The sequence below is a fragment of the Physella acuta genome, unplaced genomic scaffold (genome assembly GCF_028476545.2).
Source record: "Physella acuta isolate Inbredline_101_S28 unplaced genomic scaffold, ASM2847654v3 ptg001078l, whole genome shotgun sequence".
Lineage (NCBI taxonomy): Eukaryota > Metazoa > Mollusca > Gastropoda > Physidae > Physella > Physella acuta.
The window spans coordinates 96,162-109,396 of record NW_026732595.1 but is presented as its reverse complement, the minus strand read 5'-3'; the positions used below and the strand labels follow the sequence as shown (position 1 = coordinate 109,396).

General features: G+C 38.1%; 1 protein-coding gene across 2 annotated transcripts in view; it reads right to left on the bottom strand.

Moving 5' to 3' along the window:
- The window catches only part of LOC131955558 (WD repeat-containing protein 3), a 30,888-nt gene that overhangs the window by 1,824 nt on the left and 15,829 nt on the right, over positions 1-13,235 (bottom strand). For both annotated transcript variants that reach the window (XM_059319717.1, XM_059319718.1), the window contains exons 2-19: positions 12,508-12,689; positions 12,074-12,283; positions 11,761-11,879; positions 11,249-11,426; positions 11,032-11,136; positions 10,391-10,492; positions 10,039-10,136; positions 9,547-9,679; positions 9,243-9,433; positions 8,701-8,794; positions 8,387-8,488; positions 4,506-4,591; positions 2,459-2,527; positions 2,235-2,307; positions 1,451-1,608; positions 1,101-1,212; positions 404-589; positions 4-69 (exon numbers count right to left, since the gene is read on the bottom strand). In XM_059319717.1, the coding sequence (XP_059175700.1) occupies positions 4-69; positions 404-589; positions 1,101-1,212; positions 1,451-1,608; positions 2,235-2,307; positions 2,459-2,527; positions 4,506-4,591; positions 8,387-8,488; positions 8,701-8,794; positions 9,243-9,433; positions 9,547-9,679; positions 10,039-10,136; positions 10,391-10,492; positions 11,032-11,136; positions 11,249-11,426; positions 11,761-11,879; positions 12,074-12,283; positions 12,508-12,672 (2,247 nt within the window). In that variant the 5' untranslated portion in view covers positions 12,673-12,689. The remainder of the gene's footprint in view (positions 1-3; positions 70-403; positions 590-1,100; positions 1,213-1,450; positions 1,609-2,234; positions 2,308-2,458; positions 2,528-4,505; positions 4,592-8,386; positions 8,489-8,700; positions 8,795-9,242; positions 9,434-9,546; positions 9,680-10,038; positions 10,137-10,390; positions 10,493-11,031; positions 11,137-11,248; positions 11,427-11,760; positions 11,880-12,073; positions 12,284-12,507; positions 12,690-13,235) is intronic.

Genomic DNA, 13,235 nt, shown 5'->3' with positions numbered 1-13,235 from the left:
TACCCCTTTTATTGTTTCTATTGATTTTTTCCCTGCCATTTTCACTTCCTCTGTTGTCTCCCCTGGTACCTAAAGATATAAAAAGACCACCTACTCATTCTCAGCTCATTTGTAAGGCTTAATAAAAATGTTACAATGTAACAATAAATAGACCCAGAAGACAAAATCTATACAGGTAAACATTTTTTATGAACTATTTGAAAACAAGTACAAATATTAAAATATAGAAAATTATTCCTGTAAGAAGGGGATGGGTTGGTTGAATATTCCCATTTGAATAAACAATTAGAATACTAAAATATAGACAATTATCTGCATGGAAACTGGTAGGTTCTATTTAAAATCTTACTGCCCTATGGTCAGCTCAACAGTTAAAGATGAACAATGTGTTGACACCACATACCACTTCCTCTCCATTCTGTAAGAGTGTCTCTGCTTCCTCCTTCTCTCTCTCCATCTCCCTCTCCTCCTCCAGCACCAGAGGCTCCTCTGTCTTTTCCCACAGTCTGATCGACCTGTCCTGGGAGGCGGTCACTGTTGTGTTGCCACTGGGGCTGACTGCAAGACACCGCACTTCACCATGGTGACCCTGGAATAACACATCATTTGTCAAAATTTTTTTTTGTTTTGGCTGCTCCTGATTGTAATCAAAGAGATTGTAATAAAGAGTTATCTTCAAACAGAAGTGATTAAGTATTCTGGGTAGTCCAGGAATTTAAAAAGATGTTCTGAATCAAAATTTATTTTGTTTTGGCTCCTGATTTAATTTTCTTTTTTATAGTTTTCTGGATAGCCCTAGAATCACAATATCCTTTCAAAATTGTTTCTTTTTTCTCCTTTTTTTTCTCAATTTATCTACAAGTAAACAGCAGTGATAAGTTAATTAGTTCTGCAGCACTCACTACCTATAAAGAAATTTCATTAAGTCCTCTAAACCCAAGACAAGTTTGAAATTTAAATAAGAACAAAGCTGTGTTCTACTAAAACTATTGTTTCAAGCAAACCAAAGACAGAGAGCAGGAACTAGACATCTGTCTCAGCATCAGTGATTTGTATTGCAGGCTATCAAAATACAACAGTGTGTACAAAGGTCAGCTTACCTCCAGTGTCAAAACATTTTCAAAATTATCAGCGTCCCACTGTTTGACCTTTCTATCTTTGCCAGCAGAAAAGAAAAGATGGGTTTTAGGGACAAACTGTATGCACGTGACACTGAGGGAAGAACAAAATTAAAAACAACTGTTAGGGAACAGTGGATATTTGATGGTACAAAGCACTTTTATGTGAAAAAAATATAGATATGTTTAATTGTCTCAAAAAAGGGCTTTATGAGTGTATCTAGCAGTTGAACACATGTTGAACAAGATAACATGTTTTGTAGACAAGTAAATCTCTAAATGACAAAACTCAAAGTTACAAGCAAGTTCTGTAAGACAAACACATGTACTACCTGTCATCATGAGCAAACAGTGACTTGTGACAATCACCAAAGTCCAAACCCCAGATCTTGATGTTACGGTCAGCTGATCCCGTCACAATCAGCGTACTGTCTGATGAGATGTCCATGCAGACAACAGGTAACTTGTGGCCATACAGTGAGAGGAAGAACTAGAGGGACAAGAAAATACAGGTAAGTCTGGGAGATAGGTAAGTCTGTGGGACAGGTAACTTGTGGCCATACAGTGAGAGGAAGAACTAGAGGGACAAGAAAACACAGGTAAGTCTGGGAGATAGGTAAGTCTGTGGGACAGGTAACTTGTGGCCATACAGTGAGAGGAAGAACTAGAGGGACAAGAAAATACAGGTAAGTCTGGGAGACTGGTAAGTCTGGGGCGCAGGTAACTTGTGGCCATACAGTGAGAGGAAGAACTAGAGGGACAAGAAAATACAGGTAAGTCTGGGAGATAGGTAAGTCTGTGGGACAGGTAACTTGTGGCCATACAGTGAGAGGAAGAACTAGAGGGACAAGAAAATACAGGTAAGTCTGGGAGACTGGTAAGTCTGTGGGACAGGCAAGTCTAAGAGACAGGTAAGTCTGGGAGATAGGTAAGTCTGGGAGACAGGTAAGTCTGGGAGACAGGTAAGTCTGGGAGACAGGTCAGTCTGGGAGATAGGTAAGTCTGGGACATCAACACAGTCATGGAAAATAAAGTTTTAGGTCCTGGCATTAGGCGAAAGTATAATAAGTTCAATATCTGTGCAACAGGAAGCAGGATCAAGTAAAGATTATTTACCTTAAGGGTGTCTATAAAAAACACTTTGACAGTACTGTCTAATAATGAAACAGCCAACATTTTGTAATCTGGGCTGAAATCAAAATTTGACACACACATAAATAACCCAAGGAAAACAGTATATAGAATTAAATTAAAATACTTAAACAATAAAAAACTTCACTTAAAAAAAAAGCACAAAATTTTTGTACAGAGTAGAGTAACATGAATAGTTTGTTACTTACGTGACTTTCACACACAAAACATCTTCATCCATTTTTAATGTTCTTGTATGTTCCAATGTTAAAAGTTTCCTATAAAAACATTTCAACTTTTTATATTAATCCGTAGCAGTTGATTACAAGTAAAGGCCAACTATAAATGTATAACATAAAGTGGATGACTGGTCAGGACAACAGGGTACTAAAAGGTCAACTGTTCTGGAAAAAGTGAGGTTAACTGTCATGTATGACTGGGCACTAGTAAGTCAACTGTCATGTATGACTGGGCACCAGGTCAACTGTCATGTATGACTGGGCACTAGTAAGTCAACTAACATGTATGACTGGGCACTAGTAAGTCAACTAACATGTATGACTGAGCACCAGGTTAACTGTTATGTATGACTGGGCACCAGGTCAACTGTCATGTATGACTGAGCACCAGGTCAACTGTCATGTATGACTGAGCACCAGGTCAACTGTCATGTATGACTGAGCACCAGGTCAACTGTCATGTATGACTGAGCACCAGGTCAACTGTCATGTATGACTGAGCACCAGGTCAACTGTCATGTATGACAGGGCACTAGTAGTTCAACTGTCATGTATGACTGAGCACCAGGTCAAATGTCATGTATGACTGAGCACTAGCAGGTCAACTGTCATGTATGACTGAGCACCAGGTCAACTGTCATGTATGACTGAGCACCAGGTCAACTGTCATGTATGACAGGGCACTAGTAGTTCAACTATCATGTATGACTGGGCACTAGTAAGTCAACTAACATGTATGACTGGGCACTAGTAAGTCAACTAACATGTATGACTGAGCACCAGGTTAACTGTTATGTATGACTGGGCACCAGGTCAACTGTCATGTATGACTGAGCACCAGGTCAACTGTCATGTATGACTGAGCACCAGGTCAACTGTCATGTATGACTGAGCACCAGGTCAACTGTCATGTATGACTGAGCACCAGGTCAACTGTCATGTATGACTGAGCACCAGGTCAACTGTCATGTATGACTGAGCACCAGGTCAACTGTCATGTATGACAGGGCACTAGTAGTTCAACTGTCATGTATGACTGAGCACCAGGTCAAATGTCATGTATGACTGAGCACTAGCAGGTCAACTGTCATGTATGACTGAGCACCAGGTCAACTGTCATGTATGACTGAGCACCAGGTCAACTGTCATGTATGACAGGGCACTAGTAGTTCAACTGTCATGTATGACTGAGCACCAGGTCAAATGTCATGTATGACTGAGCACTAGCAGGTCAACTGTCATGTATGACAGGGCACTAGTAGTTCAACTGTCATGAATGACTGAGCACCAGGTCAAATGTCATGTATGACTGGGCACAAGGTCAACTGTCATGTATGACTGGGCACTAGGTCAACTGTCATGTATGACTGAGCACCAGGTCAACTGTCATGTATAACTGGGCAATAGTAGGTCAACTGTCATGTATGACTGAGCACTAGTAGGTCAACTGTCATGTATGACTGAGCACCAGGTCAACTGTCATGTATGACTGGGCACTAGTAGGTCAACTGTCATGTATGACTGAGCACCAGGTCAACTGTCATGTATGACTGAGCACCAGGTCAACTGTCATGTATAACTGGGCAATAGTAGGTCAACTGTCATGTATGACTGAGCACTAGTAGGTCAACTGTCATGTATGACTGAGCACCAGGTCAACTGTCATGTATGACTGGGCACTAGTAGGTCAACTGTCATGTATGACTGAGCACCAGGTCAACTGTCATGTATGACTGGGCACTAGTAAGTCAACTAACATGTATGACAGGGCACTAGTAGGTCAACTGTCATGTATGACTGAGCACCAGGTCAACTGTCATGTATGACTGGGCACCAGGTCAACTGCCATGTATGACTGGGCAATAGTAAGTCAACTGTCATGTATGACTGGGCACCAGGTCAACTGTCATGTATGACTGGGCAATAGTAAGTCAACTGTCATGTATGACTGGGCACCAGGTCAACTGTCATGTATGACTGGACAGAAAGCCAAAATATAGAAGAAAAAAGAACTTACTGCTGCACGTTGTCCTTGTTCTTAGAGACCAACTCATAGTTCCAGAACTTGACTTCATGATCAGCTCCTCCAGATATAAGGCCTCTCTGTGCCAATGGCATGGATCAAAGTAATTTTATAAATAGATCATTGTATAATCATTGGGCTTATTTTTTAACTCCAGCTTGTATTTCACATCAGCTCTCCTAGAGAGTATGTAGATGGCTTTTTGGTGATGTTGTATCAAGTCGTAGATAAACTAAAGAATTGTTTTTGTGACAGCTGACTAATACCTCAATATGTTTATGTGTTATGATTGCCATGGTCAGCAAATACTTCAATATGTTTATGTGTTATGATTGCAATGGTCAGAAAATACCTCAAAGTGTTTATGCGCTATGGCTATCATGGCCAGCAAATATCTCAATGTGTTTATGTGCTATGATTGCCATGGCCAGCAAATACCTCAATGTGTTTATGTGCTATGATTGCCATGGTCAGCAAATCTCTCAATGTGTTTATGTGCTATGATTACCATGGTCAGCAAATCTCTCAATGTGTTTATGTGCTATGATTGCCATGGTCAGCAAATCTCTCAATGTGTTTATGTGCTATGATTGCCATGGTCAGCAAATCTCTCAATGTGTTTATGCGCTATGGCTATCATGGCCAGCAAATATCTCAATGTGTTTATGTGCTATGATTGCCATGGCCAGCAAATACCTCAATGTGTTTATGTGCTATGATTGCCATGGTCAGCAAATCTCTCAATGTGTTTATGTGCTATGATTACCATGGTCAGCAAATCTCTCAATGTGTTTATGTGCTATGATTGCTGTGGTCAGCAAATACCTCAATGTGTTTATGTGCTATGATTACCATGGTCAGCAAATCTCAATGTGTTTATGTGCTATGATTGCTGTGGTCAGCAAATACCTCAATGTGTTTATGTGCTATGATTACCATGGTCAGCAAATCTCAATGTGTTTATGTGCTATGATTACCATGGCTAGCAAATCTCAATGTGTTTATGTGCTATGATTGCTGTGGTCAGCAAATACCTCAATGTGTTTATGTGATATGATTACCATGGCTAGCAAATCTCAATGTGTTTATGTGCTATGATTGCTGTGGTCAGCAAATACCTCAATGTGTTTATGTGCTATGATTACCATGGCTAGCAAATCTCAATGTGTTTATGTGCTATGATTGCTGTGGTCAGCAAATACCTCAATGTGTTTATGTGATATGATTACCATGGCTAGCAAATCTCAATGTGTTTATGTGCTATGATTGCTGTGGTCAGCAAATACCTCAATGTGTTTATGTGCTATGATTACCATGGGTAGCAAATCTCAATGTGTTTATGTGCTATGATTACCATGGCTAGCAAATCTCAATGTGTTTATGTGCTATGATTACCATGGTCAGCAAATCTCAATGTGTTTATGTGCTATGATTACCATGGCTAGCAAATCTCAATGTGTTTATGTGCTATGATTGCTGTGGTCAGCAAATACCTCAATGTGTTTATGTGATATGATTACCATGGCTAGCAAATCTCAATGTGTTTATGTGCTATGATTGCTGTGGTCAGCAAATACCTCAATGTGTTTATGTGCTATGATTGCCGTGGTCAGCAAATCTCTCAATGTGTTTATGTGCTATGATTGCTGTGGTCAGCAAATCTATCAATGTGTTTATGTGCTATGATTACCATTGCTAGCAAATCTCTCAATGTGTTTATGTGCTATGATTACCATGGTCAGAAAATACCTCAATGTGTTTATGTGCTATGATTGCTGTGGTCAGCAAATACCTCAATGTGTTTATGTGCTATGATTGCTGTGGTCAGCAAATACCTCAATGTGTTTATGTGCTATGATTGCTGTGGTCAGCAAATACCTCAATGTGTTTATGTGCTATGATTGCCGTGGTCAGCAAATCTCTCAATGTGTTTATGTGCTATGATTGCTGTGGTCAGCAAATCTATCAATGTGTTTATGTGCTATGATTACCATTGCTAGCAAATCTCTCAATGTGTTTATGTGCTATGATTACCATGGATAGCAAATCTCAATGTGTTTATGTGCTATGATTACCATGGCTAGCAAATCTCAATGTGTTTATGTGCTATGATTACCATGGCTAGCAAATCTCAATGTGTTTATGTGCTATGATTACCATGGCTAGCAAATCTCAATGTGTTTATGTGCTATGATTACCATGGCTAGCAAATCTCAATGTGTTTATGTGATATGATTACCATGGGTAGCAAATCTCAATGTGTTTATGTGATATGATTACCATGGCTAGCAAATCTCAATGTGTTTATGTGATATGATTACCATGGCTAGCAAATCTCAATGTGTTTATGTGCTATGATTGCTGTGGTCAGCAAATACCTCAATGTGTTTATGTGATATGATTACCATGGCTAGCAAATCTCAATGTGTTTATGTGCTATGATTGCTGTGGTCAGCAAATACCTCAATGTGTTTATGTGCTATGATTGCCGTGGTCAGCAAATCTCTCAATGTGTTTATGTGCTATGATTGCTGTGGTCAGCAAATACCTCAATGTGTTTATGTGCTATGATTACCATGGCTAGCAAATCTCAATGTGTTTATGTGCTATGATTGCTGTGGTCAGCAAATACCTCAATGTGTTTATGTGCTATGATTACCATGGGTAGCAAATCTCAATGTGTTTATGTGCTATGATTACCATGGCTAGCAAATCTCAATGTGTTTATGTGCTATGATTACCATGGTCAGCAAATCTCAATGTGTTTATGTGCTATGATTACCATGGCTAGCAAATCTCAATGTGTTTATGTGCTATGATTGCTGTGGTCAGCAAATACCTCAATGTGTTTATGTGCTATGATTGCCGTGGTCAGCAAATCTCTCAATGTGTTTATGTGCTATGATTGCTGTGGTCAGCAAATCTATCAATGTGTTTATGTGCTATGATTACCATTGCTAGCAAATCTCTCAATGTGTTTATGTGCTATGATTACCATGGTCAGAAAATACCTCAATGTGTTTATGTGCTATGATTGCTGTGGTCAGCAAATACCTCAATGTGTTTATGTGCTATGATTGCTGTGGTCAGCAAATACCTCAATGTGTTTATGTGCTATGATTGCTGTGGTCAGCAAATACCTCAATGTGTTTATGTGCTATGATTGCCGTGGTCAGCAAATCTCTCAATGTGTTTATGTGCTATGATTGCTGTGGTCAGCAAATACCTCAATGTGTTTATGTGCTATGATTGCCGTGGTCAGCAAATCTCTCAATGTGTTTATGTGCTATGATTGCTGTGGTCAGCAAATCTATCAATGTGTTTATGTGCTATGATTACCATTGCTAGCAAATCTCTCAATGTGTTTATGTGCTATGATTACCATGGATAGCAAATCTCAATGTGTTTATGTGCTATGATTACCATGGCTAGCAAATCTCAATGTGTTTATGTGCTATGATTACCATGGCTAGCAAATCTCAATGTGTTTATGTGCTATGATTACCATGGCTAGCAAATCTCAATGTGTTTATGTGCTATGATTACCATGGCTAGCAAATCTCAATGTGTTTATGTGATATGATTACCATGGGTAGCAAATCTCAATGTGTTTATGTGATATGATTACCATGGCTAGCAAATCTCAATGTGTTTATGTGATATGATTACCATGGCCAGTAAATCTCTCAATGTGTTTATGTGCTATGATTGCCATGGTCAGAAAATACCTCAATGTGTTTATGTGCTATGATTGCCATGGTCAGAAAATACCTCAATGTGTTTATGTGCTATGATTGCCATGGTCAGCAAATACCTCAATGTGTTTATGTGATATGATTACCATGGCCATCAAATACCTCAATGTGTTTACTAACCTTATCTGGCATAGCTGTGATAGACCAGAGAGCTCCACTGTGAGCCTCTATAGACTCCAGTAGCGCCCCTTGATTGATATCAAACAGGAACAGTTTTCCACTCTGAAAACAAGTTTGTTTTTATCAAATCATCTATTTTTTAAAAAAAATGAAGAGGCATTAATTTTACCAAATCAATTGGAACATATATTTTTAAAATACCCCAAGACAGTTTGTTTGAAACAAGTTTAACAATTTATTTTGAAACTAGGATTTTTTAAATTTTTGTGAACTTTAAGTTTCAATAATTAAGAAGTGTGTGAAAGAATGTTAACCTTTGTGCCAATGACAGCATGTCTGTCTCCACTGACAAACAGAGAGCAAAGGGCATATTCACAAGGCAGAGTGTGCACGCACCGCAGCGAGTCCCTGAGGAAATCAACCAGTCATCAAAGGATAGTCAACATGAGAAACTATACAGTGTGTATCAAGTCAACAATGAGAAACTATACAGTGTGTATCAAGTCAACAATGAGAAACTATAACATGTGTCAAGTCAACACTGAGAAACTATAACATGCATGTCAAGTCAACATTAAGAAACCATACACGGGTGTCAAGTCAACATTCAGAAACCATAATATGCATGTCAAGTCAACATTAAGAAACCATAAACATGGGTGTCAAGTCAACATTGAGAAACTATAACACGTATGTCAAGTCAACATTGAGAAACTATAACATGCATGTCAAGTCAACATTGAGAAACTAAAAATGTGTGTCAAGTCAACATGGTTAGCATGTGTGTCAAGTCAACATGAGAAACTATAACGCATCTCAAATGAACATTAGCTACTTGTGAGACATCTGTTAGTACCTGTTCCAAATCTTGACCTCCTCAGCGCTGGCTGACAATATGGAGATGTTGTCTGTGCTGAAGGCCAATGTCCTCACATCTGAGCGATGTCCAGCCTGAGCCAATGGTGTGACAGAGCTCATCTCTACTTCATGTTTTTGTAAGGAGAAAACTCCAGTCTCTATCTTGTTGTTAGAAAATAAGACGCAAAACTGTCGAGCACAAAACAAAAGTGTGTTAAAATGATTATTTCACAGGTAGAACAGCTGTGAAACAATTTAACATCTGATTCTACAGGTGGAGACTAAGAGAAAAATAGTTTTACCCTGTGATTATTTTTTTCAATGGTACAGTGTACAGAACAAAGTTTGGATGAGAAACGAAAAGTCTCGACGAACTTGATTTCATCCTCAAGTTTTAAAGTAACATTGGTTGTATCCACTTCTTGTCCCGATTCCCTGCAGTAAAAAACCATATTCTAGGAAACACAATAGCAAGAAAGAAGTGGTACTTTGTACTAGTTGCAGAGGTATGATTGATCACAACAAAACAACACAATTTTTGTTTGAAAAAATATGGTGCATAAGGATCGTCAGTTAATGTTACATAACAGATGTGGTGGTGGTGTTTGGACCAATGGATGATGTGTGATGAGAGAGATAAGGTATGCATGTCATTTATGGACCAGACCAGAGCCAAATTTACTTTTAAGAATTCAAGGTATTTATTTGGCCATGATAAATTGTGCTAACCAAATTGTAATTTAATTAATTACATAGATTACTTTCCTAATAATAGTCTTATGATTTCTACTTACAGATGCTTCTTGCGTAGTTTCTTGATCTTTTTTGCCTTGAGTTTAAGTAAATCATCTTTAGATGGCAACTCAAAGACTTCCAAATTTTTATCAGTACCCTAAAGGTTATCAGGTGAACACATGTACAAAATTAGATTGATACTCTCTATATATCTTGAGTTCAAAATCATAGATATTAGCATGTTTGTTTTAAACAGTAAAGCTAGACTCAAACCATGGTAAGTTATAAGTTTAAATGTGATTCTATTCATACAGGTCTGTCCAAACTGACATAACACAAGAGAAAAATATTGCCAGATCAGTCTCCATACATTGTGAACCAAACAACATTAAAAAACTAAAACAAACTAACATGACATAAAAGCAATTTTTCTTGAGGGTCCACACACAGAGTGACCAGTCTTGTTCTGCCTTGCCTCATCACTGACCCCACCTTCTTGCACACCAGTATCCTCTGAGAACAATACAGCATAAAGGTAAATTACACAAGCAAGACGGTAAACAATACAAGCACAACAGTAATCAATATAAGCTATAGAGGCAAATAACACAAGCAAGACAGTAAACAATACTAGCAACACAGTTAGCAAGATACGTAAATAGGACGGCATGGTCGAACGGTAGAGCATACAACTGCTAACCCGAAAATCCATAGAACGCTGGGTATAGTGTTGACCACACTATCCCTTCATATGCCCAAAAGCAGAGCAACAGGAGAACTCTATTTCATTTGCCCCATGGATTGTCAGGTTCAAAAGGGGACATTACTTACAATTGGCAAGATGAGTAAATACTAGCAGCATCATTAACAGGATAACACCACTAAACATATTCAATAGTATAAGCTAGAAAAAGCAAGTAAGAAAAAAGAATAGTACAAAAATATAAAACATAGCTGATAAGTAAGCTACCAGAAACAAGATTGACTTTCAAAAGTCCCTGAACATTAGAAAGTAACATCTATATTTTAAAACGACAGTTTTATTAATATACCATTGCTTCTTTTTCTGTCTTTTCTTCATCATTGTCCTCATCACTACCAGCATCATCAACTTCCATTCTTTGCCTTTTAGCTGTTGGTTCATTTTCATCTTCTTGCTGCCAACAATATAATTCTACATTTAATTCTTGAATAGAATCTCAATTATATTTGGCTGGGACATGTAAATAGGAAAAACAATATAAACATTTTGTGGCTCTAGGAACTGACCTCAGAGTCCAGATAGTGTATATCCCAGATCCTCAACTCACTGTCAGCCGAGCCGGAGACCAGGCGTGTCTCATCCCGCAGTAGGAGGAAGCCATACACTTCAGTTGTGTGGCCTACCACAGTGTAGAAACAATGCTGGGTTCTCAAGTCCCAGAATTTGATGAAAGTATCTTTAGAACTGAGAAAAACAGCAACGTTAGAGGTAAGGAAATCATACACATTTTTTTTTTACCAAACATCTAACTTAGGGCTACACCCTTGAAAACATCAATATTCTCAACTTCCAGCCTATCCGAGTGACAACAACCTTAAATATATCAGTATTCTAAACGTCCAGCCCATAAAATTGACAACAACCTTATTCATATCAGTATCTAAAAATCCAGCCCATAAAAGTGACAACAATGATATACAAGATGATCTACTAAATTACTAGAACATCGGAATGACCAAAATTATATCAACACAACAATAAACTAAATCTCCAATAACATCCCACAATTAAAACCTACCTTGTAACAAGTATTTCTCTGTTTTTGAGAAATGACACCTGAGTTATCTCCATCTTATGTCCCTTTAGTCTGTAAAGCCCAGATTCACTGACAACATCCCAGACAATAACATCTGTATCCTAAGACAAGAACCAGTTGTTCATTAAAACAAGTTGACTAACCAACTCTTACACTTATCTTGCTCTCATTTGTGAGTAATGCCAAATGTTGAAGTCTAATTCTCCATACTGTGATAATGTGTACACTGGTCATTGTTAATACGATATATAAAACAACAGCACTATTTATTGTCAAACTATTTATAGTATATTACCTTTGAACCTGAGGCTAATTTCATGCCTGAATAGTCATACGTCATAGAGGTCACAGAGGCTTTATGGCCTTGAAAGGTGACCTCACATTGGCAGGTATCAAGGTTGAAAATCTTGATGGTGCCATCCATGTAGCCGACTGCCATGTGGTTGGCTATGGGGCTCTTCACCAACCATGTCACCTCGTGCTTGTCACCAGTTAGTGTAGAAACCTAGGGAAAGTAGCCCGGGCCACATTTAGATCAAAACAAAACAGTTCAATAATCAATGACAGTAAATCAAATAATCTCCTATAAAAATATTTAGTACTGTAAATAGTATTTTTTACTACCAGGAGTAAAAAAAGCTTAACTAATGTCTACATAGCTTAGTTTGGAAACAGAAATAATTTTTAAAAAGCTTAATATTAATAATAACGAAATATAATAATATTGACCTTTTGTTTAGTAGTTAGGTCCCAGAGGTAGACATTTTCACAGGCCCCAACAGCACACAGAGTATTTTTCTCGCCAGCTAAAATGACCAGGTTACTCTTCTGACTTGCTACTAGGCCAAACACAGGACCTGGCGCAACTCTTAAATACTGTTTTGTTACACCCATTATTTCCTATACAGCATCTGGAGAAGAAAAAAGACTGTCAACTATTGACAATATAGGTACAATAGACATTCTAATAGCTTAGAAGTTCTTGGCCAGTAATTTATTTAGTACATTAAAAATTGTTGGCTGAAGTCTTGATACCATGTCTCACAATTAGTGCTAGTTAAAGTCAATTTATTACAGTAACATTTGTCTGGCATAGCAATGTTAAACCTCCATTTTTATTAATGAGCTTCAGTGAGATCTGCAAAGCTTTCATTCATCACAGTTAAGTTCCCGCCCCCCCCCCCCCTTTATGAACAAAATTAAAACTATGCAATGACTCAAACTAATGTTTTAGTTCAGAGTTAAACTCTGCCTACACCAGATGAAAGGCTACTAAAGATCTCAGTTCTTCAAGTAGTCTACAATTCACTATCGAATAGATTACATCCAGACAAAGTACCCAGACAAAAAGCTATCAAACTTTTTTTTTTAAAACGGATTTTTAAATTCTAGTCATCAAAGTAGTTGCAGAGTGTCACACTTTACTAGATCTAGATCTCACTCTTCACAGTGTTCCC